This window comes from Suricata suricatta, chromosome 16 (assembly GCF_006229205.1).
Source record: "Suricata suricatta isolate VVHF042 chromosome 16, meerkat_22Aug2017_6uvM2_HiC, whole genome shotgun sequence".
Lineage (NCBI taxonomy): Eukaryota > Metazoa > Chordata > Mammalia > Carnivora > Herpestidae > Suricata > Suricata suricatta.
Window position 1 is genome coordinate 4,328,848 of NC_043715.1, and position 26,913 is coordinate 4,355,760.

General features: G+C 48.7%; 1 protein-coding gene, 1 long non-coding RNA gene and 1 pseudogene across 3 annotated transcripts in view; all 3 read right to left on the bottom strand.

Moving 5' to 3' along the window:
* Window positions 1–3,498: 3,498 nt before the first annotated feature.
* On the bottom strand, window positions 3,499–5,289 carry LOC115280163. Its single transcript, XR_003903695.1, has 2 exons — window positions 5,186–5,289; window positions 3,499–3,676 (listed from the first exon to the last, which is right to left on the bottom strand). It is a non-coding gene; the product is annotated as an uncharacterized LOC115280163 (long non-coding RNA).
* A 7,480-nt stretch (window positions 5,290–12,769) lies between these two features.
* Window positions 12,770–26,913, bottom strand: part of CDH13 (cadherin 13) — a 1,008,030-nt gene continuing 993,886 nt past the window's right edge. For both annotated transcript variants that reach the window (XM_029925178.1, XM_029925180.1), the window contains 2 exons: window positions 24,125–24,343; window positions 12,770–14,310 (listed from right to left, as the gene is read on the bottom strand). In XM_029925178.1, the coding sequence (XP_029781038.1) occupies window positions 14,303–14,310; window positions 24,125–24,343 (227 nt within the window). In that variant the 3' untranslated portion in view covers window positions 12,770–14,302. The remainder of the gene's footprint in view (window positions 14,311–24,124; window positions 24,344–26,913) is intronic.
* On the bottom strand, window positions 19,917–21,546 carry LOC115280877 (annotated as a pseudogene).

A 26,913-nucleotide genomic window follows, 5' to 3' on the forward strand; every position in this document is an offset into this window, starting at 1 on the left:
CACCCTTTCCCTCCAGGGTCCCGGGGACGCCCCCCCCCCACAACTGTCTTTTCAGCACAACTGCTTTTGCCAACTTCCTTTGAGGGCTGGTGAGTTCTGCCAGGTGAAGAGTGCAGGGGGCTGGGGACAAAGATCACACCCCAGCCCCGCCCTTTACCGGCTCTGGGACCTGGGCAGGTTCCTGCAACCTTCCCAAGCGTCCCAGGTCGGCACCGGCTACCTGAAGGGAACACTGCCACTTCTTCAGGGGCGCTCGGCTCACAGTCAACAGTCACTCCAGACACCGCTGGGAGACTGGAAGTCCCTGGCGGCCAGGGGTCCGGCTCAGCTCTATCCCTGGCCCTTGGCACAGCACCTAAGAAGACTACATCCAAAATCAGTACCAAAAAAAAAAAAAAAAAAGGAAAAAACAAAAAAAGGTGGTGAACGACCGTCTGAGGCTGGCCTGCAAACCTCACATTCGGCAACATCGCCACCCGGACACAGAGGCGAGCTGACCACACGTACAAAGGATATTTCTGCCAATGATCTGGTCGGACATGGTCTGAAATTTATCTTGCATCTGTTGCAGGAGCGTCTCCACCTGAGAAACAATGAGACCCGGCACCTCGCGTGTGGCCCCGAGACACCTGCGCGGGGTCAGCACGGGGGGTGGCGGGTGGGGGCGGCGGTCCCCGTCCCGCCGGGGCCTCTCCCTTCTCCGGGTATCGGTTTCCCGGCCCGTCCAGTGGGCCCTCTGCCGTCGCGGCCGCTGCGAGTCACAGCTCCCAGGTCTTTCGCTCGCATGGGCGGCGGCAGACGCCTCGGGGCGGGAGGGGGTGCGGGGAGAGCAGGGGTGCGGGGCCTGGGGGTCGTCTGGGGCGGGGGTGCGGCTCGGGGACAGAAGTGTGCGACCCAGGGAGGGGAGGCCGGGCCTGGGGGCCTCGGCCGGCGAAGCCTCTGGAAACCCGACCGCGCGCGGCCGCCGAGAGGGCGCCTCGGTCCGGGACTCACGCGGCCTCGGGCTCGGCAGGCGTTCCTTACCACCGAGGTGAGGTCCTGCATGGTCTTGGGGTCAGTCTCGGCCATCTCCCCGGTTCCCAGCTTGGCGGTGAAGTCTCAACCGTCACCTGCACTTCCGTTTCTCCGCGCACACGTCCCGCCCCCTGCGGCCTCCTCTCCAGACGACGGAAGTCGGCCGCGGGCCCGCGGGGCGTTGTGGGAGTCGTAGTTCGCGGCACGCGCCGGAAGGAAGGGCCTGCGTTCTCGCGCTTCCGTTCAGAGAGAGGCCCCGCCCATCCTGCCTGGCCCCGCCCCGGCGAGGCTCCGCCCCGCACTGAGCCCTGGCAGAGAACGTGGGGCGGGTCCCGCAGTGAGGCCCAGGGGATGGGGTGGTGGTCTTGGCCTTTTCCCAGGCTGTTCTTAAAGGCTACGCTGTTTGGCCCGTCGGGACGCGCCTAGAGGGCGCCTGCGAGCTGCCAAGTCCAGGACTGTTCCCCTGCCTCCTTCCAACAAAACCCTGAAAAATCCCAATAGGGAGAAGGAGGTTGCGAAACTGAGGCCGGGGGTGGGGGTTGGGGGTGAGAGGCACGCCCACTAAGCTCACCGCTGCGCAGGCCTGGTCACACCCTACCCCACAGCGGTTCTCCTTCTCCCCAGGAGGGTCGAGTAGAGGTGCTGGCCCATTTGGGCAGTTGTTTTTAAGTGTAAGGTATGTTCTAGATGCTGCAGCAATCTTAAGTGCCTTTTCACCGAGTCTGGAGTCTGCACGTGTAAACCAACTCCAGGTCAAGAAACATGACAAGCCTCCAGGAAGCCCCTGGCCTCAGCCCCTTTGCTATCACTCTCCCCGCCCCCCACCCCCATGCACCCACAAGGGGCTAGTGTCCTGACCTGTATCGCGCAACCGTTTGTCTCCTGTGTTTCCACGTCGTGTAAGTGGAAGGAGACAGAAGCCCTCCCTAGCTCCTGTTTTCTTGCATTCAACGTGATGACCTGTGATGTTGAGTGGGGAAGGTTTCCGGTGTGGTCAAGGTGGGGGCAGTGGCTGGATTTGGCTGCTGAAGGAGGGGGCTGCTGCTGGGTTGGGACCTTGAGTCCAGCCCCACAGCTGGTCTTGGGATTGGGCCTCATTAACAAGGGGGCAGGTGAGTCCTGGGACTGAAGGCCTGGCATGTTCCCACACTGTTCACATTGCTTGATGAATGTAAGGACTGTGTCGGGGGCTTGGTTTCAGCTGGATTTTAGCTGTATAGAGGCTGTAGGGGACCACACCAGGGTCTGTGACATGGCCTGCGGGGGACCATGGGGAGGATAAGACTCAGCTCTCTTCACCAGCCACCCCCTGCCCCCTGACTTCACCCACTCCTATCTCCTCACCTCTACCCACCACCTCCCTTTCCAATGCCCACCCCCACCCCAGACCTTCTTTCCCATGACAAAGGGGCAAAACTCTATACTTGGTTGTTGTTAACTGCTATGCGGTTAGTTCTTTACCTGATTATTAAAATAAACACCTTCCTGTGTTCTTAGTCCTCAGAAGAACCGGTGATACGATTATAACCATTTTACAATTTTGAGAAAATAGACCAGAGAGGCTAAGTCTCTTCAACCAACCAGGTAGTGAAATTAGGAAGTAAGAGACAGGACTTGGGCCCAGGACTCTCTGACTCCCCCTTCTCCTTTTTCTATCATTCTAGAATTCTCTGAGCTGCCTGAGTTTAGAAGCAATGTTGTGCAACAGTGGCACCATTGGCCTTTGGGTCAGATAATTCTCTGTTGTTGTTGTGTGTGTGTGTGCATGCGTGCGCATGCTCTGTACACTGTAGGGTGTTGAACAGCTTCCTTGACTTCTACCCACTAGATGCTTCTACTTCTCAATGTGACAACCAAAATTATCCCTAGATACTGCCCAGTGTCTCCAGGCGTTGGGGGGAGTTACCCTCCATTGAGAATGAGTCGCTTTAGAAGGATCTACGGTCGATGCCTTGAATTCTCTTGACTGGGTCTTCAAGTATGAATTTATTTTCAGTTGAGGCATTTCTTGAGACTCTTCCTCTGGAAATATTGACATTGGCTTTCGTTTCCTGGGCCTGCTGTAACCAAGTGCCACCCACTGGGTGGTTTAAGACAACAGCCATTTATATTCCCACAGCTCTGGAGACCAAGAGTGTGAAATCAAGGTGGCATTCTGTTCCTTGCCTCTCTCCTGGCTTCTGGTGGCCGCGGGCAATGTTTGGTGTTCCTTAGCTCGCAGAGACGTCTCTGCATCCGTCTTCACACGGGCCCCTCCCTGTGTGTATCTCTCTCTCCTTAGGAGGTCACCAGTCATAGTGGATTGGGGACCCACCATCCTCCAGTATGACCTCACTTTCCCTAATTACATCTTCAGAGACCTTGTTTCCAAATAAGTTACATTCTGAGGTATTAGGGGTTAGGATTTCAACACGTCTTTTTTTGGCGGGGGAAACCCAATTCAACCCAAAGCAATTGGTAAAGTTACACCACCTGAAACCTGCATCATACCTGGTATTTTATAAAGTGTTTAAAGCTCCAGGATAATTTAGCTCATGAACCGCCAAGGCTGGGGAGGGTTTCAGGCCTTCTTGCTTCTTGCCCCAATCCCTGGGGCTCCCACACTGCACAGAAGACGTCTGGATTCCCACACTCCAGACTTGCAGCCAGATCTGAATTATCGCTGTGAGCAACACGGAACGCGAATTAGCACCGGGAGGTACAGTTTTGGTGTGTGTGTGTGCTCCTGGCAGGAGACTTGAGTCCTTTTTATTCTGATTGGAAAGTTCTTTACATAAACAGCAAACATACTTGACACTCTTTAGTGGAGGTGGTTTTTTTTTGCACTTAAGCAAAAAGCATACTTTTTTTGGTGTGGGGACCAAGGTCTTTTATAAATGACTTTAATTTTTTAAATAAAATTTTAAAAATAGTTATTTCTGAGAGAGAGAGCAAGCGATAGCACACGCCCAAGCTGGGAAGGGCAAAGAGATAGGGAGATAGAGGTTCTGAAGCAGGTTCTGGGCTGACAGCACAGAGCCCAATGCGAGGCTTGAACTCATGAACCACGAGATCCTGACCTGAAGTGAAGCTGGATTCTTAATGGATTGAGCCACACAGGTGCCCCAAGACCACTTCATTTTTTAATGTTTCCTTATTTTTGAGGGAGAGAGAGAGAGACCAAGTGTGAGCAGGGGAGGGGCAGAGAGAGAGAGAGAGAGAGAGACAGAGAGAGAGACAGAGACAGAGACAGAGACAGAGACAGAGACAGACTCTGAAGCAGGCTCCAGGCTCTGAGCTGTCAGCACAGAGCCCCATGCGGGGCTCGAACTCACAAGCTATGAGATCACGACCTGAGCTGAAGTCAGACACTCAACCACTGAGCCCTCCAGGTGACCGAGAAACCAAGGCCTTTTAGGCACCTGCTTTACACAAAAACTTCCCTGATTTATAGTCATGGCTGATACACTTACTTTGTGAGGTTGATATACTGAACCTAACTGAATGGTTCCATTAGCAAAACTATTGAATAATGTGTACGGCACTAGTAGTTAACCTTTAAAAAGTCAGTTTTGAACAGCCCTCATTTTAAACCTTAGCATAAAAAAAAAAGATCTTTGTAGATTAATTGCGTACCTGAAATAATTCCCTTCTTCCCCTTTCAGGACTGTTTGGTTTTACGTGAGCCAATGTGGCTCTTTCCTACTGGCTCTGGCTCCAGCCGGGCTGTCTCTGAGCCCCTCCGTCCCAGGCCTGCCTGCCCCAAGGGAGGTGTCCCTGTGCACCGGTGGCCCCCAGCAGGGAGAGGAGGCCTGTGCCCTGGAGGCAGAGAAGGAGCGGTCACCAGACCCGTGGAGAACCTGTAATTCAACTTTTCGCCATCTGCACCTGCGTCGGTGCCACTGGACCCAACGCTGGGCTGAGCTGCTGTTCACCTGCTCTGCTTTTCTCCCTGGCTGTCTGCTGTCATTTGTCTGGCTGCCCGGTTGTCGGAGGCAGAACACCCTCCTGTCCCGAGCGCGCCCGGCCCCCAGCCTTTCGTGGTCGCTCCAACCTGCCACCCCCCCCCCCAACTTCCTTGCAAACCCAGCGTTTCACCCCTCCGGCCTCACAGGATAATCTCGTATTCTGTTTTCCAGGGACAATAGAGACTACAGTCACCTATGTCCTACTGCCCGTGTCACATAAGTACCTGCACGTGCATCATTCCAGCCCAGTCTGCCCACTGAGCAGGCATCTGCCTCCTGTGGGGGGCTGGGTCCTGGACCAGGATCCCCTCCAGGAACGTGCCTCCTCCACTGGCCCCGCCTCTTCCTGTGGACGCCTTCCTCCCAGCATATGTAAGTGGTTAAAAAAGAAAGAAAAGAAAACAAGACTACCATGACAAGGTGACCCTGTGCCACTCTGCGCTACCACAGGGTACCCTCTGCCAGGGTTCTAGAAAGAGAGGACACGTCGCCTTTAGTTACTGGATCTGCGACCTTCCCTTCTATTCATGCAATTTTGCATGTTTCCTTTCTATCAGAATGTCTTGAGAGGATTCCGGAGGTTTGAGGACGTGGTCTACACGAGGGAGACTCACCTGGAAGGCCGTTTTTCATTCCTTCTTCCTTTCCTTTGCTGGTGAAAGGGACAGGGTCTCCGTGGGTGTTACCGAGTCTGGGCCCTGGCTATCCCTTGGTCGTCCCTCCTTTTAACACAGGGCAGTCTCCTGCCCAGACCTGCAGTGGACACAATGTCTAGCTAACAGCTAATCATCTTTTTGGTGTTCATGGTCTTTATTTTGTTATGAGAGAGAGAGAGAGAGAGAGAGAGAGAGAGAAGGAGGGAGGGAGAGAGACAGAGACAGAGACAGAGACACGGACCGTGAGCAGGGGAGGGGCAGAGAGACAGAGAATTCCAATCAAGCTTGGGATCCAGTGAACCATGAGGTCAGGACCTCAGCTGAAATCAGGAGTCCGACACTTAACCCGCAGAACCACCCACATACCCTATTATATTATTTTTCAAAACCACTTTATTGAGGTATGAGTTGCATGTGAAAAGCTGTACATACTTAACGGATTCAACTCGATGAACTTGGTGACAACAATAGTCCCACGAAACCGTCACTGTCAAGATCGTAAAGATACCAGTCGCCTCCAAAAGTTTCCTCTTGCCTCCTGTATTGCTCTTATCATTATTATTTGTGTGGTAAGAACACTAAACATAACGTCGACACGTCTTAAGTGTATCACCCAGTATCACCAGCAGTAGGCGCTGTTCAGTAAGGCGGATCTGCAGAAATTACTCATCCTGTAGATCTGAAACTGCATCTCCCCCTTCCCCCACCCCCAGCCCCCGGTAACCACCACTGGGGCGTGGAAGAACTGGATTCCTTTGGGTTCCACATGTAAGCGAGATCATATATTATTTGTCTTTCTGTGTCTGGCTTATTTCATTTCACAAAACGCCCTCCAGGTCCGTCCATGTTGCTTCAGGAGGCAGGATTTCCTTTTTAAAGACGAATCATATTCCATTGTGCATATGCAACACGTTATTTTTTGTCGGCTCATCCCTCCGTGGACATTTGGGTTGTTTCTACCCCTTGGCTATTTTTTTAAATGTTTTATTTATTTTTGAGAGAGAGCGCAGGCAGGGAAAAGGCAGATAGGGGACAGAGGATCCAAAGCAGGCTCTAGAGGATCCAAAGCAGCCCCATGTGGGGCTCCAACTCAGGAACTGAGTGAGATCATGACCTGAACCAAAGTCGGAAGCTCAACAGACTGAGCTGCGCAGGCGTCCCTGACCTTGGTTATTTGTGAGCAGTGTGGCAATGAACGTGGGAGCCCAGGGGCCTCTCCAAGATCCCGAGTTCGGTTTCTTTGGGTAAGTACTCAGAAGTAGGATTGCTGGGTAACATCTTAGTTCCATTTTTAATTGTTGGAGGGCCCGCCCTGTGTTTCCGAGCAGGACTGGTGATGGGGACCGTGGGCCAGACAGTTGGATCTGCGGCGGGTTGTTAAGATCCCCACCCCAGCTGTCCCCAGACGATTCAGTTGTGTGGATCCCCCTGGTATTCTGGGCAGGATGAGACACGAATGGGCAGCATCCCGCAAAGCTGGGGAAGCAGCTTTCTGGAGACGGGAGAAATGTGGATTTGGAGGTCTCAGCCCTGAGCTGCGCTGCTGCGGGCAGGGGTGAAGCGGCACTCTTACCTCTTCAAAGCATCTCTCTGTTTTTTTTTTTCAGTTGCTGAAATGCTGGAACATTTCAGGTGTATTTCTGGGTTCCCGAAAACATGTTCTCATCTGTGAATGGTTGTTAGAATTGGTGCTTCTGTGGCGGGGCTGGTGGGTGGATGGGGGGTGATAAAGACTGGTATCTGTTGTTCTGCCATTTTGCTATTTATTTTGATTGTCACTTTAGTGTATCCTAAGTGATCCCGGCTTTTCATTTGAGGTAATAATATACAATTTTCTTTTAAAATATGTTCATTTAAGCAAAAATGATCATTTTAAAATTATATCGTTTAAAGCTGTAGTTATAATTGGTAGGATGGGTGCATCGGGATGGCGGGATTTGCAGAGGTGGTAGAGAGACATCAGTAAATCATGAAGATGTTCTTACAGGAATAAAGTTGAGAAAATGCTGGCCTAAGAGGAGACAGCGAAGCAAGGGGTCAAGAGGGGGTGCTTGCTTTGCACATCATTCCATACTCCAGAAGGGGAAGCCTGAGGACATATTTGCTGAGCCACTGTAACAATGTGACATGGTAACACTGAAGCAGTGTAACAGTATAACATTGAACCCACTTTTCTTGGGAATAAATCTCCAGAAGGACAGTTGGGAATTTCTGCAGGTGTCGGATACTCCTTTTTGAACAGGACAAGCATTCAAGGGACCAGAAATCCTCTGGAGGGAAGACACGGCCCAGCTGGCATGGGGCGGGGTGGGGGCAGGGTAGGGTCTGGTCTTCAGGGCCTTCCTCACTGAGGCACAAAGGTAGGGCTCTATTTTGGAGAGAGGTGTCTACTTCTGGCAGATGTAATTTAGAAATGCCTTCATCCCGGTACCAGTGCTCCCGGCTTGGATTCCCATGTGAAGAGCAAGTTTTGCAGGGATCTCTGGAGTGTGCCCTGCATCACATCACCGCATCCTTTGTCTCGTACACAAAAACAGGGGAAGGTCCCCCTTGGAGGCTGTTTCCAAAAGAACAGAAAATTGGCTTTATGGAGAACAACCGTGTGATCAGCAGTGTCTCGATCTGTCTCGAGTTGTTTTGCTTTGGGTTTGAAGTGTCGGTTTACGTTTCTCTTGCTCATTTGTGGCAATTTTCCGAATTAGCGTCTCCATGATTGGCTGCCAAGGAATCAGTTTCCTATTTATTTACCTAAACTAGCAATTTCCTGGAGACAGATGCCTGGGGAGGAAGGAGATGCTTCAGAGAGACTCTGGCTTGCACATTTGGTTTTCTTCTGCTTCACTTACCTGTCCTGTCAGACTGTCTCGTCACCATCAATTTCACATACTGCACGTGAGGGTGCAGCCTCGGTGGTTTGTTCCGGGTGACAGGTGGGTGGTGCTGTCTCAGGGTAGAGGGGAAGAGTGCCTGGCTCGGAGTCGGACACACCGCGCGCGAGGCAAGACCCAGCATGAACTTCTCATACAGTAGGGACACTGTCTGTCCCAGTATTCCACGAATTATGGATATGATATATGTCATGAATAATTATGTTCCATGTAAATTATATACACATAATATGTATATACCTACCTACCTACATATGTAAATACCTACGTACCTACACACATATGTAAATAATATTTATCCAGAAGTGTTGATGTGTGGAAGACATCCAGGCTATTTTTCATATGGTCTTCATTTCCAACTCTTTGATAATCTATATGTATGTATGTTCTAGATAAAGAACGGTTTTATTGCTTCTAAAGGAAAAGCTTTGAAAAAAGCAGCAGAAAGTGGAAATTTTCAGCTTATATTTATAGTGCTTCTAAAAGCCACTTTCTCAAAGGCCTCATAGCTTCATGGTGAAATTTACTGTCGTCTTATTACACCTGCTTCTTTCCATCAAATCCCCACCAACCATCTGGCACTTGCAAGCCCAACACAATGGTTCAAAGGCTTCTTAAGCTCAGCAACCCTTCAATGATTAATATTGTGGTAGCGATGGAGCATGGGCAATTGGAAGAGGCTTTTCTGCTTACCGAATTTGATGAATATCTAAATTATTTCTGTTCATAGGCTTATTCTTCAGTTATACAATTAAAGTTCTTATCTGAAGTCCTGGCTCACATGCTTGATCCCACCATTTCCTCCTGTTTCTATGTACTGTGTATATGCTTTGATATAAACACAGTCAAAACTGGAGAATTTTTTCAGTAGTGGGCTAATCCATCAGCAATAGGAAATATAAGAAGGGTGACGCATCTTATGTAGCAAAAGAAGTGTTAGTTGCTGTAGATGAACAATTCTGAAAGTATCTTACCACCAGATTATGAAAAATTCCAAATCTCAACAGCAAGATAAGGAGAGAATATGGATGCATCATCTTTGTGAAGGGGGAAGCCAGATCATTGATGATGATGATGGTGGTGATGATGGTGATGATGATGGTAATGATGGTGGTGATGGTGACGATGGTAATGATGATGGTGATGGTGGTGATGCTGATGGTGATGGTGATGATGGTGGTGATGGTGGTGGTGGTGGTGGTGGTGGTGGTGGTGATGGTGATGATGGTGGTGATGATGATGATGATGGTGGTGGTGATGGTGATGATCGTGATGATGGTGGTGGTGATGGTGGTGGTGATGATGGTGATGGTGGTGATGATCATGGTGATGATCGTGGTGATGGTGGTGATGGTGATGGTGATGGTGGTGATGGTGGTGGTGATGGTGGTGATGGTGATGGTGATGGTGGTGATGGTGGTGGTGATGGTGGTGATGGTGGTGGTGATGGTGGTGATGGTGGTGATGGTGATGGTGATGGTGGTGGTGATGGTGATGATCGTGATGATGTTGGTGGTGATGATGATGATGGTGGTGATGATGGTGACAGTGGTGGTGATGGTGACGATGGTGGTGATGGTTATATGATGATGATGGTGACAGTGGTGGCAATGGTGATGATGGTGGTGATGGTGATGATGGTAATTATGGTGACGATGGTGGCAATGGTGATGGTGACAATGGTGGTGGTAATGATTTAACTATTACTTAGTGGTTAAAACCAAGGAGGAGTTCATTCTTTCTTGGTGCTTACCCTTCTCTTAGTATGATTCACCTGTTGGTTAGTGCTTAAGAAAACTTCACACGAACAGGTTAATGTGCAACATTAAAAACAATCAGAAGTGCTTGGAGATGCTTTAGTTTGTCTGTAGCTGAGCTTAGGGTAAGCTCCTAAATATTTTATGCTATTTTTCTCTTGGCTCTCCGTCCCCTCTATTGTTTTGTGCATGACTGGGTACTTGGGAGGACCCGAGTGTACTTCAGGCTATCTGAGATATCTAGTTAATCTTGTAGGAGTCCCTCATGCACCTTCACACAAACCACGGGAGGGAACGGAGGAGATACTGAAGAAGAGTCTGTCTCATGCAGGAGACACTTCTAAGCTTTAGTATGAATGATGTTTACAGTTCTTGACTGAAAGCTCTTAGAACTGAGAAATTGTAGATGGTCTGTTTACTCGGTCTGGATAGGTGGCCCTGCTCGTTGAGGCTTCAGGCTAGGGTTTTCTGGTCCGAGGGAGACATTTGGTCTGGTTTTACTACATGGTTGGGAGTAGCACTGTGGCAGAATGGAAACAACAGGAGGCCTGGAGCCAAATGGACTGAGTTCTGGTTCTGGAGGCCACTTACCTGGGGCAAGCCATTTGATGTTTCTGAGCGTCAGCTTTCTTTATCGGTAAGTTGGAGGAGATAAGAGGACTTGCCTCATAGGGTTGTTGTAAGGGCTCAATGAGTGCAGAGGTGTAAGAGACTGTGTACAGCACAGGCACACAGGAAGCAACCAGTAAGTGTACACCATTATTATTATTAGCATCATTAATGCATTTGTGTACCTTGTTCATACACCCCCGAGAACTGCAGACTCTTTTCTTTGCACCCCAGCTAGAGGCACTGTGCGTGGGCACAGCCACACTAAACCCAGCCCCAAACGTAGCCTTGTTCATAATGGGTTAGTTGGCACATCTTAGGATCAAGACTCAAAGTATTTAATTTTGGATCAAATGCAACATGATCTAGTTGAAGAATTTGGTGGTAAATGGTTATCCCATCTATCGGGCTGTTTAGAATCACATTTTGAGCATCCTGGGTGAATTATCAAACTTTCCAAAAAAAGATCCTTAAGAATCAAGGTCTTCTTTGACATCTACCGTGAAATTCAGCTGGATTTATTTTGCCATCAGGTTCAGATTTGCAGGCCGAGAGTCACGTCAGGTACATCCACGTGAAGCGATGTGCATTTGGAGGCACTGACGGCATCGAAGGTAACTTTTTTCGAAATTAGAAAATGATTGCATGTTTTTGTTGAAACAAGTTATCAGAAATAATTGATTGTATGTAAAATGGGGAGAAAAAGCAGTTTTTAATCAAGGTGGTTGATGTATTAATAAAATAGTGAAGAAAGTGTGACCGTTCACTCGGTGGAAGTAAAATGCTCGGTTTTGTGCTCAGCGATTGAGAAAAGCAATTTCTGGCTCTTACTTTTTTTTTTTTTAATAACCCAGACTAAAAAAATGTGTTGGTAATAATGAAATAATGCTTTGATTTCAATAAACAATGTCAATGTGTTCTAGTAGGTTAGAAAACATCCTGTAATTCAGGAAATGCTACCACTCTGGCTTCAAAGAACTGGTCTATTTTTTTTTTAAGGATTAGAAAGAACTATACAATAGAGATCTCTCTGTCCTGATGGGAACTCAGGACAGGGACTATACTTAAGTAAGAGAAAAGTAAGGCATATTATACTTACTAAGAAAGGATGCACCTCTTTCCTCCTTTCCATGTCCTAAGCCGAGTTAAGCTGGAGGCTTGATTTGCCAAGTGCAGGAGAGCCCACTGGCCTGCGAGACAAGGAGGACTCTTGCACTTGATCGGTTCAGTGAATGGGCCATTCGACACCTGTATTTCTCCCCAGGGATGGTCCAGGTCCACGAAGGAGGGTGAGCTTTCTGATTGTTGGTTCGCCAGTGTGTGGGCCAGGCTGCCGGGCGCCTGAAGATGGTCCTCGGTTTGCTCCGGGCGAGTATTCTCGGCCTGCCTCGCAGGAAGAGGGAAGTGAGGTTCACCACGGAGACCCAAGGCTGCTTGCTACACAGCCCGGAGAGGAGATCTGGCCAAGTGGGAGTGCGCAGCCTCGAATCCCTACCCTGGGGCCTGCTCCACGCCCCTGGGGAGGACCCACCTGCCATGTTCGGGAGGCAGCACCTCCTGATTGAGCAACAGGACTTATTCAAGACACATACGCACGTTCTGGGACTGCAGGCGGATGGCTGTGGCCCCGTGTTACGTAGTCATCCAAGTAGGATGCTCTTGCTCCTCTCTGAGCACGCGGTCATCTTCACGGCCGGCTGCAGGATGCTCAAATCACTCGTTAGGATGGACAGGGCCAGCGCATGGCCCCGGCTGTGAGTGTGTGCCTCTGGCTCTTACAGACTCGCTCGACTAACAGGAGGTGTACGAGGGGGACCCCAAAGACCAGTCAAAAAATGTGAACCTCATGTCAGCAACATTAGACACAACAGAGAAATCAGAGAAGAGCTACTGTCCAGCAGTTTTAACCACCGATACCCATTTATTTTAATGGAAAAAATCTGCATTCTATATGCTCCAAAAAGACTTACTATTGAAACAAATACAATATATGGAACTCTCTATCTATGTAATTTCACTACAACAGAGACAACAAAGGACTCCTGCTTCCTGTCGAAGGCGAACTGAAAAACACAGTGCAAACATAGATGACGTAAGAAAGCGTGGGTGTGCATGTGTGTGCACGTGTGTGTGTGTGGTTAAAACCTTTAGTAAGCAACTGTATTAAAATATGCTAAGACACTTACCTTACCCTAGTTGGCGGCGAGTTCTACTAAGAAGCCACGGGCTGTCGCTACTTTGATCTGATAGAAAAATTTGGTGTGAGCTTTGATGACTCTCTACAGTTTATCAATGAGAAGATTAGCTTAGTACAAGCACTAGGTTTCCGCATAGTTTTACATGCTCACAGAATAAAGATCAGTTACTTTTCATACATAATGAACATCTTTTATTTTCAGGTTTGCAAACAACGGTCGTCGATTCACACAAAAGGGTACTTTTAAAACTACCTGTATTTACTCTATTTTATGCCTGTATATATGAAACCAACAGTGTGTATGTGCATAAAGGGGTGGCTGTACATGTGGGCATCTGTGTGTATAGACTCAGCTGCTACTGGCTGCCTCCCGTGCGGGGAGGACCCCACGATGACACGTGCAGTTGCACGTGCGCCCGAGAGAGAGAGAGGTTCTCTGCCGTGATCCGTGTCCGCAGAGGAATCCGTGGGACTGGATTCAGGACACGTCCAAATGCAGACAGATGCCCATGGAATAGTAGGTGAGCCCTTGTCTTGGGGTCTGATGGTAACATTTGCTGCTCTGCTTTTTCTCAGGATCACGGCATAGGATGGCAGTGAAAAATTGGTTGCAATCCTTTAGTGGAGAGAAAGGACTTCTGTCTGTGCTCTCCCTCCCTGCGGACCTGCCTGGCTGGTCGTGGCAGTGCTCGGACCCAACAGGACCATGCAGGAGCGTCAGCTCTGGGGGTCTGCGCTGGGGCCGCAGCATCAAGCTGGGACCGCTGCGTCACTTCGATTCCTTTTGTGTGCGTGCAACCTCGCAATCTCAAAACTAGGCTCCTCCTGGATAGGTGCTCTCTATAAATACTGTGTATATACGCATACGGATCCTCACACATGTACAAATACTAACCCACAGACAAAGCTGTACGAGTAGAGAGCTGACTAGCATCATGGCAACACATCAGAAAAAGTAGTCACTGCTTCTGCTCCCGGAAGGTCAAGTTACTGCCGTGATCTTTCAACATTCAGGGAAATTCAGAGGGTTCCATTAATTAAAGGAGAAAGGAAGATGCTGTCAGAATGGCGAAGTACAGATCCAGTGAACCGCAAAGAACAAAAATCTGGAACAATGGCGGCCTAGTTGTGAAGTTCGAGAGCTGTAAACTGCAGTCTTCAGATTTGGATTTTTTTTTTTCTTTTTCCTGTTGCTATGGAAACTTGGTAGTCAAGCTTCAGATGTCAGGAGTTCTCAGAGACCTGGATGGAAAAGATTGAGAGCGAAGTCAAGCAGGATCACAGCGTGATTGACAACGTTTTAGCTAAGTATGAGATCAGTGGCTGACAAGAGGCAAGAATGCATCGGTAAGCACAGCGCTGCCTGGGAGATGTTTCCTGAGGTATGACACGTCAAGAGAGCACCAACAGTTCTGCTGGTTTACGTCTTAAAAAGTGGGGTCTGTCTGAAAAGGCTAATGGCAACCCTCATCTCAGGACGGCGCTGGCCGCCCCGGTGACCTTGAGCCCTGTGCCTTGCACGTTAGCCCAGAGCCTGGATGTTTTATGGACAAGTTGACATGATAGCTTAGAGACTGATTAACATCCCAGAAATTATTTTTTTTTGGCCACAGAGGAGAGCCAGGGAGCTCCTGATGGTTCTTCAGACACGGCGTGTGATTCCTCCGGCTGTTGTAAAAAAGACCCCTTAGCGCTTAGCGGCTCGAAATACCAACACTTATTCTCTTACGGTTCTGGGAGTCCAGCTAAGTCTCAGAGGGCTAGAATCAAGGGGTTGGCAAAGCTGGGTCCCTTGTGGGGGCTCTCGCAGAGAAGCCATTTCCTTGCCCTTTCCAGCTTCCAGAAGCCGCCTGTACTTGGTTCGTGACCCTTTCCTCCGTCTTCACGGCCTGGCCTGTCTCGTCGGAGAGTACCGATGTCACCCAAACTGCTTATTCTGCAAGATGTCCACCAGCCCGGAGTCTCCCCTCCGCTTCGCAATAACACGAGCAGAACAGCTTGGTTCTCTGCTGTTTTTGCTTTATTATTATTATATCTTGGGTTTGTACAGGGAAATGGTTACCACTAAAACTCGTGTTATAATCAAAGAAATAAACCTGCGTAAAGGTCAACCTACAATAGAAGTGTAGTTCCTTCTGGAATGAAGCGATGGCTAGAATATAGTGGATTAATTCTGTAAAGCTTGGACCCTTTTCATTCAAAACGTGCCAAGGAGCTGCTCAGGGCATAAGATGCACCTGTTCTGTGCCCTGTCACTTGCAGAGGTTAATCCTATCGTTTATCTGCTTGGAAAATTTAAAGCAGCTTGTCTGATGAAAAAAAGTTTTTGTAACGTGACTCAAATATGAGTGAGATGATTCGGAGGAAGTTAAGGCTGTTTCAATAACACTAATTTGGGTGCAGCGTTTGGTTGTCACTTTCTACACCCAGGGATATTTACACTGTTTGGCAGGTGAGTTCCTTTGCAGTTACGCGTCTCCCAAACTCATTTAGTTTCTTTTTTTGGCTGGCTTTTTCACTGTCCTTGCCACCATTATCTTAAACTCCAGTTACTCAGGCTGCAGATTCACCCATATTTGAATAAAGACTCGAACAGATTAAAGGACATCTTGAATTTTACTTCAGAATATTTCCCAGTGTGCTACCAATGACTTAAAATAATTTTAGTCATTGAGGACAAAATAAAAAAAAATTGACTGACTAAAACCCCCTAGGGGTGCCTGGATGGCTCAGGTGGTTAAGCATCCAACTTCAGCTCAGGTCATGATCTCACAGTTTGTTAGTTCGAGCCCCGCATTGGGCTCTGTGCTGACAGCTCGGAGCCTGGAGCCTGCTTCAGATTCTGTGTCTCCCTCCCATTCCTTGCCCCTCCTCCACTCACGCTCTGTCTCTTTCTCTCTCTCAAAAATAAATATTAAAAAAAATTTTTTTTAAACCCACTAAATTCAACAAGTCTCCACTCAACCACATGAACTATATGATTCTATTTATAGAATACTCTAGAAAAGGGAAGAAAGTACTCCAAGAAGACAGATCAAAGAGGGTCTGGATTCAGGGGAGGGGATCAAGGGCAAAGGGACAAAAGGAAGCTGCTCCTTGATTGTGGGTGTGGCTACCCCAACACTCATCCTACTGTAGCCTTAAAATGGGTAAACTTTATGGAATCTGAGGAATACCTTAACACAAAGCATGAAAATGAAAAGTATTGTCAGTGGCCGTTTTGTTCATGTTGGTCATGTCTAAAGACCTCTTCACTGTGATCCAGATAACAATTCAATTCCCGCTCCTTGCCAAAGAAGAGACATTTGTTTCATTTTGGTGCTTGTTAATCTGGTTCACCTGATCTTTTTATGGTCTTGCTCTTGCTGATTAATTAAGCCTAAAACAAGGTTCAAAAAGGTTTGAGGCTGACATTCTTCCCTGGAGTTGCCTGTGTCACAGGACGCAGAGCCCTGCAAGCCGCCCCCAGACATGGCCTCGGAGAGATGTGAGCTTGCTTCACTGGGAGGGTCCTGGGGGGAGCGTTTAAGCATCGCTTCGGCACCATCACCACATGCCTTAAACAACAAAATTGGCAGTAAACTTAATTTCATTTACATTTTTTACTACTTTCAACGTCATTAGTTTTATTTCCTTCAGTTTTAGCTGTCAAAGGTGGAAGTGCGGACCGCTCAGTTCACTTCTGAGTTGCAGTAAAGCCTTCTACAGGATCACAACAAGGTGAGGTGCTTTGTTACTTTTTTCCACGAGGAGACGGTCTAACCGTGTGTGCTGGCCTCCCCAGCCACTCACCCGGGGAACGCTCAGAGCATCAGCTTTTCTCATCTATGAAATCCCCAGGCCAACGAAAGACATAAAAATATGGCCAAGGAACATCAGGATGTTTGGTTAATGCTGGTCTACCTGGATCTGAATATTATTTGAGGAGAGGAGAAAAAAACTCCCTGCCATGTTGTGTGATGTGATCCCTGCAGTTTTATGAGCAATGCTGTAGAGAGGTGGTCGCACGCTTTTCCTGCTAAGGGCCAGATGGTTAGTATTTACACTCTGCAGGCCACATGGTCTCCACGGCACCTGCTCAACGCTGCTGTTGTAGTCACAGCCAGGCAAAGTGTAAGTGAATGGATATGTCTGTGTTCCAATAAAACTTTATTTACAAAAACAGGAACTGGGCCATGTTTGACCCTTGGGCAGTAGTTGGCCAACTCCTGATTCAAAGAAACATCAAGCAGAGTCTACTAGATCCCGAAATTCTTTCATGGACTGTGGCCGAGGCAGGATGTTATTACCCTTGTGCTTTATAATCTAGTTTGAGGGCTTGTAGAAGCCCCCCACCTCCACTCCACCTAACTTAGTGCTTTAGCCCATTTCCGTGCAGCCTCTTGTCAGTGTCATGTGAATAGCTACCCAGGTGGGTTGGCCACTTCGAATCCGGCTCCTGCTAGAGCGTGGGACAGCCCACGGTTACTGATTCCTACCGGCGCCAACCCTGCTCCTCGCTGTCCTCCGAGCTGCATTCCTTGTTAGGGGGAACTGCTCCGGCTGCGTATGTAACACCCCCAGAACCGTGATATTCGGCAGGTTCTCATGTTCAAATGGACAATATTACATATTGTCCTACATATGTAATATGTCCTACATATCCCTCCTACATGATGGAGGCTCCGAAGTCAAGCAGGTGAGTGCTAACACCTGTTCTTGACTCTTTTTTGGGCTGAAACTCCCCATGTTGTGCAAAACATCGGAGGGTTAACCGAGAACCTCTCCAGCTGCGGGGGGAGATTCAGAACTCCTTTCCGAGGAGGATGTTGATGTTACCCTCAGGGGCCTCACCTACAGTGGAGGGGGGAGGGCTGTGTGCTGCGAGGTGGGACATCTCTCTGTGTGAGAACAACCAGCACCCCTGCATCTCATAGTAGCGGGCATCTGTCTTTTGTCAATGATGCTGTTCTGAGTATAAAATGAACGTGAGTTCTAGGGCGCCTGGGGGGCTCAGCTGGTTGAGCGTCCTGCTTTTTGGCTCAGGTCATGATTTCGTGGTTTGTGAGTTCAAGCCCCATGTCGGGCTCTGTGCTGACAGCTCAGAGCCTGGAGCCTGCTTCCGATTCTGTGGCTCCCTCTCTCTCTGCTCCTCCCCTGCTCGTGCTCTGTCTCTCTCTCAAAAGTAAATAAACATTAAGATTTTTTTTTTTTCAAAAACTAACAGCAGTTACCTGGTAATTCTGCCCTGGAGTTGTGGTGTTCCTAGTGGTCAGCTGAGAGAGAAGTGGGCAATCTTTGGGGACCTGCTCATCACTGACCTCTGGAGGCCAGGGGTTTCCAAAGTAGGGGGCCCAGGAAAACTCCTTGTTGATCAGAAGAAAGCACTGCCCCATTATTTCTATTCCTCTTAATCTACACAAATAGGTTAAGTTGTACTGATTTTAACATAGGATTGGTAGTACCAGACAAGTGTATTTATTATTAAAGATATTGTGGAAATCTGTGCAAACACTAGGACTCTAGGGAGGCCACCGTCATCTTGGATGTTGGTTCCACAGGTTGGATGGGACCTGGGAATGTGTATTTCAACAAATGGGTAGGAAGCCTCCATTTTATTTATTAAAATTTTTTAAATGTTCTTTTATTTCTGAAAGAGACAGAGTACGAGTGGGGGAGGGGCAGAGACAGAGAGGGAGACACAGAATCGGAAGCAGCTCCAGGCTCCGAGCTGTCAGCACAGAGCCTGACGCGGGGCTTGAACTTATGGATCGCAAGATCACGGCCCGAGACAAAGTCGGATGCCCAAATGACTGAGCCGCCCAGGCGCCCCTATTTATGTTTTGTTTTTGAGAGAGAGAGGAGAGAGAGTGTGAGTACACGAGTGGGGGAGGGGCAGGGAGAGGGAGACAGAGGAAGTCAGGTGGGCTCTGCGTTGACAGCAGAGAGCTCAACGCGGGACTCGAACCCACAAGCCATGAGATCATGACCTGAGCACAAGTCGGATGCTTAGCTGACTGAGCCCCGCAGATGTTCCTCAATTTTATTATTATTTTTTAAACAGAAACAAGTAAACTTTAACAAGTAGAGAGATGGGCTCAGGTGCCGGAGGCTGTGCACACAGGCTCTGAAGACAAAGGACCATAAGCCAGACACGGACTGGAAATTGCTGACGAGAGGGCCTGCGTCTGGCAGAAATACGGGGTGACGCCAGAAGGCACTGCTGCCGTCAGAGGACGTGGGAGAAAAGATTCATCCCCCCCGGGGAGCGCCATGGCTCAGGTCTATTTTTTTATTCACGCTACAGCATTTCACTGAGCAATGTTTAGACACTTTATTTTTTTTTAATAAGTGATTTTTAAAAAATGTTTATTTTTGAGAGAGAGGGAGAGCATGAGTGAGTGGGGGAGGGGCAGAGAGAGAGGACAGAAGATCCCAAGCAGGCTCTGCACTGACAGCACAGGGCCCGATGCGGGGCTTGAACTCACAAAGCCTGAGATCGTGACCTGAGCCGAAGCTGGACATTTAACCGACGGAGCCACCAGGCGCCCCCTAGACACTTTGATATTGGGTTGTTGTGAACCAGGGGTCAGCTGTGATGTTAAAACAGCCCCCAGGAAACAGCGGATGGCTGTCCTGGGCTGTGCTGGGTCCGAGCGTTCCCGACTCTGCCACGCAGGCAAGTGGGTGCCGTCCAATTGGCCTCCCTCACCCTTAGCCTTAAAGCAGGACGGGCTGGGATCACCACAGCGGGCGACCTCACTGAGCTCTCCAGTCCCAGCTTCCGTGTCCTGGAACTCGCCACCCTTTCTGGGACTTGGGTTCCATCCTCTGAAGAACAAAAGGAATTATGTTTTCTCAGCAAGCCTTTAATTTCTCCTCCCAATTGGCCCCGGGGCTGAAAGTGGTCTCCAGGACTCAGAAACCACTTCTACTTTTATTTCCTGCTTTTTCTTCCTTTTTTAATTTTTTGGTGCATCACTGTCCCCATCTCCCAGACCGCCCACACTCTCTAGAGCAACTGTGGCTTTTTTGTGCTTCCTCTTCTTTTCCTTCCTGACCAGCTGTGGTGAGGTCTCTTTTGCTCTCTTGCTTCTGCTTTGGGCCTTTTCCCATTTTGGCCACTCCTTGTGGGGCTTTTCAAAAAATTGCTTATTTATTTATAGGGAGAGAGAGAGAAAAAGGGAGAGAGAATGAACTCGGGAAGGGAAGAAAGAGAGGGAGAAAGAGAATCCCAAGCAGGTTCTGTGCTATCAGCACACGGGGCTTGAACCCATGGACCGTGAGATCATGACCTGAGCTGAAATCAAGAGTTGGACACTTAACTGACTGACTTTGCCCAGCACCTCTCTCTGCGAACTCACTGTGGTCCGCATACTCCCGCATCCAGACGGCTGGTGTGCTGTCCGTGAACCTGCCGGGCTTATCCAGAAGGCCCTGCTTGGCCATCAGCCTCTTCTGACTTGCCTTTGGACCTAAACCCCGCTTCCGAGGGTAGGTGTCTCTCTGATTCTGGCTACACGGTCACAGGCGGAGATCCCTGCTGCGGCCATTAACACGCTAGCCACGCACATTGCCTCCCCTTGGTGGTGATGACCGTGATCTCCTGATGGGCTTCAATGTCATCCTCAGATCCGAGAGCACCCGCGTGATCCATGCCCCTGGCAGAGTGAGCTCCCCGCAGTGTCGTTCACAAGCGGTCATTTATGGGAAGGCAGCGGGCTTTCCAAAGTGTGAGCGGCTCACCGGGCACTCACCGGGCACAGACCCGTCACGCACTATCACCAGGTGGTCCTCGCTCACGACTCCAGGACGAACCCTCCGAGGTTCCTGCATCTGACCGCCAACTCCCAGCGCCAAGCCCAGGTGCACACACACCGGATGCAGGTGCCGCCTCACAGCTCCCCGACGGGACTCCCAACCTCCCGGGGTGGTGCTCCACCCGTGAGCTCTCGCAGACGGTCCACACTCGGAGTGACCTCTTCGCTGCAGATAAGGCGCCCGGAGTTCCTGGGGCCCCAGAAAGCTGAGTCCTGCCTCCAGGAGCCTTGTGTCGCCGGACGATTCCTACTCACTCTGGCTGCACCCTGTTGGGATTTGACCAAGCGAGGGGCTCGTTCTGTGTATTGAATAGTCGCTCATCTTCGGATCCAGGAACCACTGGGTCCTGTCTTCTCCACCCGACGTATTTGTGGGACCCAGGCCACCACCTCACGGGAAGAGGGGCTGGAGGGCTTGTTGAGAATAATAAGTGATTCTTCTCTCTCTAGAGGATTTGAACCACAAGGAAGAGGTGTATATACAGTGTGTCAGCCTTACGCTTTGCTCATCGAAAGTCTGGAGCGACAGGGGCCACTGAGATGTGTCCGAGGGAACCACCTTGGGTTCAGGTTTGATGAGAAATTCTTCAGCGCGTTGTGTTTCTGCTACATCTTCTGGTAATGACTTCTGCTGCTATTTCTTCCTGTGCTGCTTTGGCAAAAATAAACACTTCCTCATCCTCTGTGTTGAGGAAGTCTCCATTTATATTCTTTTTTAACATTTATTTTATTTTTGAGAGAGAGAGAGACAGAGCATGAGCAGGGGAGGGGCAGAGAGAATGGGAGACACAGAATCTGAAGCAGGCTCTGGGCTCCAAGCTGTCAGCACAGAGCCCGATGTGGGGCTCAGACTCATGAATGGGGGAGATCATGACCGGAGCCGAAGTTGGACACTTAACCGACTGAGCGCCCCCAGGCGCCCAGAAGTCTCCATTTTAAAAACTCACTGGCAGTCTAGAGCAGCTGATGAGTAAACAGCATCCCGCCGTGTGCCTTGGTTCTTTAAAGTGATGCCATTGAGAGTTAGGCTTTAGTCTCGTGTAACTGGGTTTACGGCAGGTGATGTGTGAGTGGCCACTCAGTTATTTTCTCTCCTCTCTGTCCACACTCACACGTGCACACACACATACTTGGACACATGCACACAAGAACTACTGCCTTCTAGTTTACTGAGGCTCTGCTAGCTGTGAGTTCCAGTTCTACCTCAAAACCAGACCCAGTGCGGGCCTTGCCGCGGGTCTGATCTTCCCTCGAGAAGCTGGTGGAAAACAGACTGTGACAGCGGAGATCACAGAAGGGCAGTGCAAACGATCCACACGCGCCTGTTGACTGCAGAATGCGCTATACAGTGTTCAGACAACACGTCCCGTCTAGCAGCTGGGGGGCTGCATCAGAGTGGGGCCAGCCTGTCGCTGTTGGGCCATGTTGTATGGTGTGGCTCTTGAGCTGAGAAGGTTTTACAAACTTTTGGGGTGCCTGGGTGACTCAGCTGGTTAAGCATGGGATGCTTGGTTTTGGCTGAGATCATGATCTCATGGTTTGTGAGTCTGAGCCCTGCATCGGGCTCTGCGTGGAAAGTGCGGAGCCTGCTTGGGATTCGCTTTCTCTGCCTCTCTCTGCCCCTCAGATGTGTGCACAGGCTCGCTCTCGCTCTCTCTGCCCCTCCTGTGCAGGCTCTCTCTCTCAAAATCAATAAATAAGCTTAAAAATGTTTTTCATGCTTTTAAAAAGAGGTAAAAAAAAACCCCAAAATAACAACAACAAAAGAGCCATAAAAAAGAACAAGTGACAAAGATCTGATGTGGTCCACGGAGGCCGAAATATTTGCTGCGCAGCCCTTTGTGGTAAGTTTGCCAACCCCCAAATGAGAATAACGTACATGGATTTTGGAAATGTAATGTGGGGAAGAAGAAATGTGCTCAGCATATGAACTACATAGTTTACAAACTGCACAAAAGAGAACTATAAGTGGTGTGTGTGTGTGTAGTAAATGTATAAAATAACATCTGGACACACTCTAAGTCAAGATAGTATTTTCTCTGGGGAGAGAAGACAGGAAATGAAATAGGAGAAAAAAAGGGGATTTCACCTTTACCTGTAATATTTTATTTCTTGAATAAAAAGGAAGAAGAAAGAGAAAAAGAAAAAGAAGAAAAGAACGAGAATATTTTTCCTTCCTTCCTTCTTTCCTTCCTTCTATGCTTCTGTCTTTCCTTCCTTTCTCCTTTTATTCCTTCCTTCCATTATCCATTCTTCCATCCATCCATCCATCCATCCATCCATCCATCCATCCATGTTTCTATCCTTCTTTCCTTCCTTCCTTCCTTCCTTCCTTCTACCCATCCATCCATTTGTCCATCCAATGAGACACTTTTCATTCTAAGATGTTCTCCTTGGTTCTGCCTCCAGGACACAGGCTCGGCACAGAGCTCTTATAGAGAGTAAATGACTGATATTGGGATCCGTAACTTCCTGTTGACCCCACTTACCACTGTCACCAGGATGTAATAATTTCTGCTGCTTTTTTCCCCTAATTATCAATTTCTCAAGTTCCTAATGCACAATTAAACTGATCACCTTCTCAAAACACAAATACCAAAGCCCAAGAGGATTTGAATGGCGTTACCTATACGTGAATTGCTAAGGTTTATGTTGGACTAGTATTCCACGCATAGGAAATATCTGATACATTTATCTATTCATCTAATGCTCACATTTCTATTACTCAGCAATACAATTCATTCATTTAAAATAATACTTCATTGTAGGACAGCCATTGCTACCAGTCCGTGAAAAACTGTGTGCATCATGATTTCTCTGCTTACAATGGCCCAGCCTCCATCCATGAATTCTCATGACTGCTCTTAAAAAGGCACAGTCCCTACTTTAACCTTGCAAAAGATTATTCCGCACGATGCAGAGAGAAATGAGGCCCTGGCGGACCAATGACCTAATGTGGCGCATTCTTATTAGCGCAAGTTCAGTGGCATTGGCAGGACGTTTTCCCCATCACCTGGTCTGTGGCTTCTGCGGGGAGCCTTTGCACGTTTCCGCAGAGTGGCTGGTGGGGGGAGTGTTAAGACGCCCCTTACCAGTGGTTGGAACACTTTTACACGTAATACTTTCTATTATGTGGACATAAACCAAGAATGAACGCCTCCTCTGGGATGAATCGTGCTGAAAGGTATACCGGGAGCAGCGGCTTTGGTGAAGTCGCCTTTACGCACTTGCGCGTGCCCTGGATTCGGGCTACTTACAAGCCAAGCTGAAGAGAGAGGCGAGCAGGACTGAGGTCAGGCTGACGTGCAGGGCCCCCGCCGCGTTGCAGTCCACTTTGGAGTTCTTGCAGGAGCACACCTGTACCCTGAGGTCTGTGACGTTCGTCATGGGCGGCTTCCCTGAGTCAGTCACCATGATGGGCAGGTGGTAGTTGGCTTTGTTCAGGTTTTGAAGGAGGCTAACCAGGGCGTGCGTATCTGTGGGGACAGAGGACCTTTGTGAGGGAGGGTTAGACTTCCCCAAATAAAAGAGTGCGGTGCTGGTGACGAAAGCCACCCCAAACAGGCATTGCATGTTGGAGTGTTTGAATTTAAATTCATTTGGGCGCCTGTGGGGCTCAGTCGGTTAAGTGTCAGATTTTGGCTCAGATCATGATTTCGCGGTTTATGGGTTTGAGCCCCACATCGGGCCCTGTGCTGACAGCTCGGAGCCTGGAGCCTTCTTCGGATTCTGTCTCCCTCGCTCTCTGCCCCTCCCCTGCTCCCGCTCTGTCTCTCCATCTTTCTCAAAAATGAATAAACATTAAAAAATTTTTAAGCTTAAATTCATTAATGGCAAATAAAACCCCAAATTCAGTCTCTCAGCTGTGCTAGCCGCATCTCAAATGTCCATCAGCCACGTGTAGCAAGTTGCCGCAGTGTCGGACCCTGCCGCCTAGAACATTCCACTGCCAAGTGGTCCTGCGGGTCAGTGCTATTATAATCTGTTTCACGGGGACCCACTTTTGTGAAGCTGACTGCATTCCAAGAACTCCTCCCTGCAAATTTCTGCTCCCGATTAAACCATCTTTACAAAGATCACATTTGACATCTGGACAAACTGATGTAAAAATCCACTCTCACATCGTTACGCCCTGCATCTTAAATATATACAATTTTTATCTGTCAATGATACTTTAATGAACCTGGAAAAAAGAAAAAAAAAGAAGAAATGAAATGATTAGCTCAGAGCATTTTGACTTAAGAATCCAAGTTCAAATAGTCAAAATAAATTTTTAGACCCAAAACCCCCCCAAAACCAAAAAAACAAAAAAAAACCCCAAAACCACCAAACCCCAAACCATCTGCTTCTTCTAAATGTGGGCAGGACCCACGTGTTGCCATGGGGACAGGTTCGATAGCCTACATCTTTAGTAGTCGTCAGCTGTGGCTCTGGATTTGGGTGGGAATTGGCAGCATAACCCCAGCACCAGGACTGAACTTTCCGCCCTTGCTTAGTGGGAATGTGTGCTGTGAGGCAGGCGTTGGGCAGCGTGCAGAAATGGCCACCCCCCTGGCCACTGATTTTAGCCTCAGACTATTTTCAAGTCAGTCAGATGACTAGCGATATATATTACACACATATTATATATATATGTGTATATATATACACACACACACATATATAACCTACATACTATATATATGCATATATATATAAAACCTATATATATAATATTTATATACACACACAAATTTTTTTGACTGCCTCTTTCTGGGCATGAGCAGTGCTAGGTATTAAAAAAACAAACTAAGCCAAGGGAAAGGACTGAGAAATCTCTGTCTCCTAAATAAAACCATGAGGAAGACCAAGCAATGGCATGAAAGCAGAAACAGATGAAGTATCATCCTGACCAGAAGGAGCAGCAGCAGAAATAATCAACGTACGTGATCACCCCGGTGAGGTGGCAGGTTCATTCTCCTACCTCCCTTGAGTGGACGAGACACTGGAGAAAGTTCCAGCTGGAACTTTCTGGAAAGAGCTGGTGACAGTTATTTAAATCCGCTACAGCCACAAAAACTAGCAAAGGAAGCCCCAGCCCCTCAAACAAGAGAAAGGCGGTTTTAATTAAAAATAATCAGTGTAACAGAACTCATTCTTTAAAAAAGCAATAAAATAGACAAACAGGGAAATGGAATCATTAACAAGAGGAAGGCCCTAATAAAATGAGATATGAGATAAGGCCATTCAATACAGATGAGATGTTTTAATAGAAAATTTTATGCGCAATTGTACAACACATTTCCAAACTTAATGAAATGCGTAATTCCCAATCCCTCTCGAAAAGTCTACCGCTGGTGGGTGAGGAGGGCACCCTGGCTGGGTCAGCGGCAGGAGAAGTTCACTGTCGCAGACGGAGTGTGGGCCAATGGGTGGGTCCTGGTGTTTTACTTTATTGCAAAGCAAGGGGAACTCAGTAGTGAGCTCGCATTTGCCCGTGGAGGGGAGGGAAGCCGGCACCCCGGTGTTTCAGCCTTCGGAAGGCGGATGGGACATGGAAAGACTGGTGGAAAGGGATGGGGCTTGCAAGTGTGAGGGACAGGACCGATGGGCGGTGATGTCCCCGTTGAACATGAAAGCCACGTTGTTGCAGAGACGAAGGTGATTTTGAGGAAGTCTGCAGTGCCAAGTGGGCGATGGACGGTCAGAGGCTAAGACTCTTTAAAAACCTTTCTTACCATTTACTTATTATTTTAAGAGAGACAGACAGAGCATGAGCAGGGGAGGGGCAGACAGAGAGGGAGACACAGAATCCAAAGCAGCTCTAGGCTCTGAGCTGTCAGCACAGCGCCCAATAAGGGGCTGAAACTCGCCAGCTGTGAGATCATGACCTGAGCCGAAGTCTGACGCTTAGCTGACTGAGCCTCCCAGGTGCCCAGAGGCTAAGACTCTTTAAAGATTGTTACACCACTGCCTCTTGTTTCTTTCGTCTTCTAGAAGAACAAGCACACCGTGGGAAATCTCTCCCAAGTGCGGGTGAGAGTCAGCGGAAAGCACGGATCTCTGA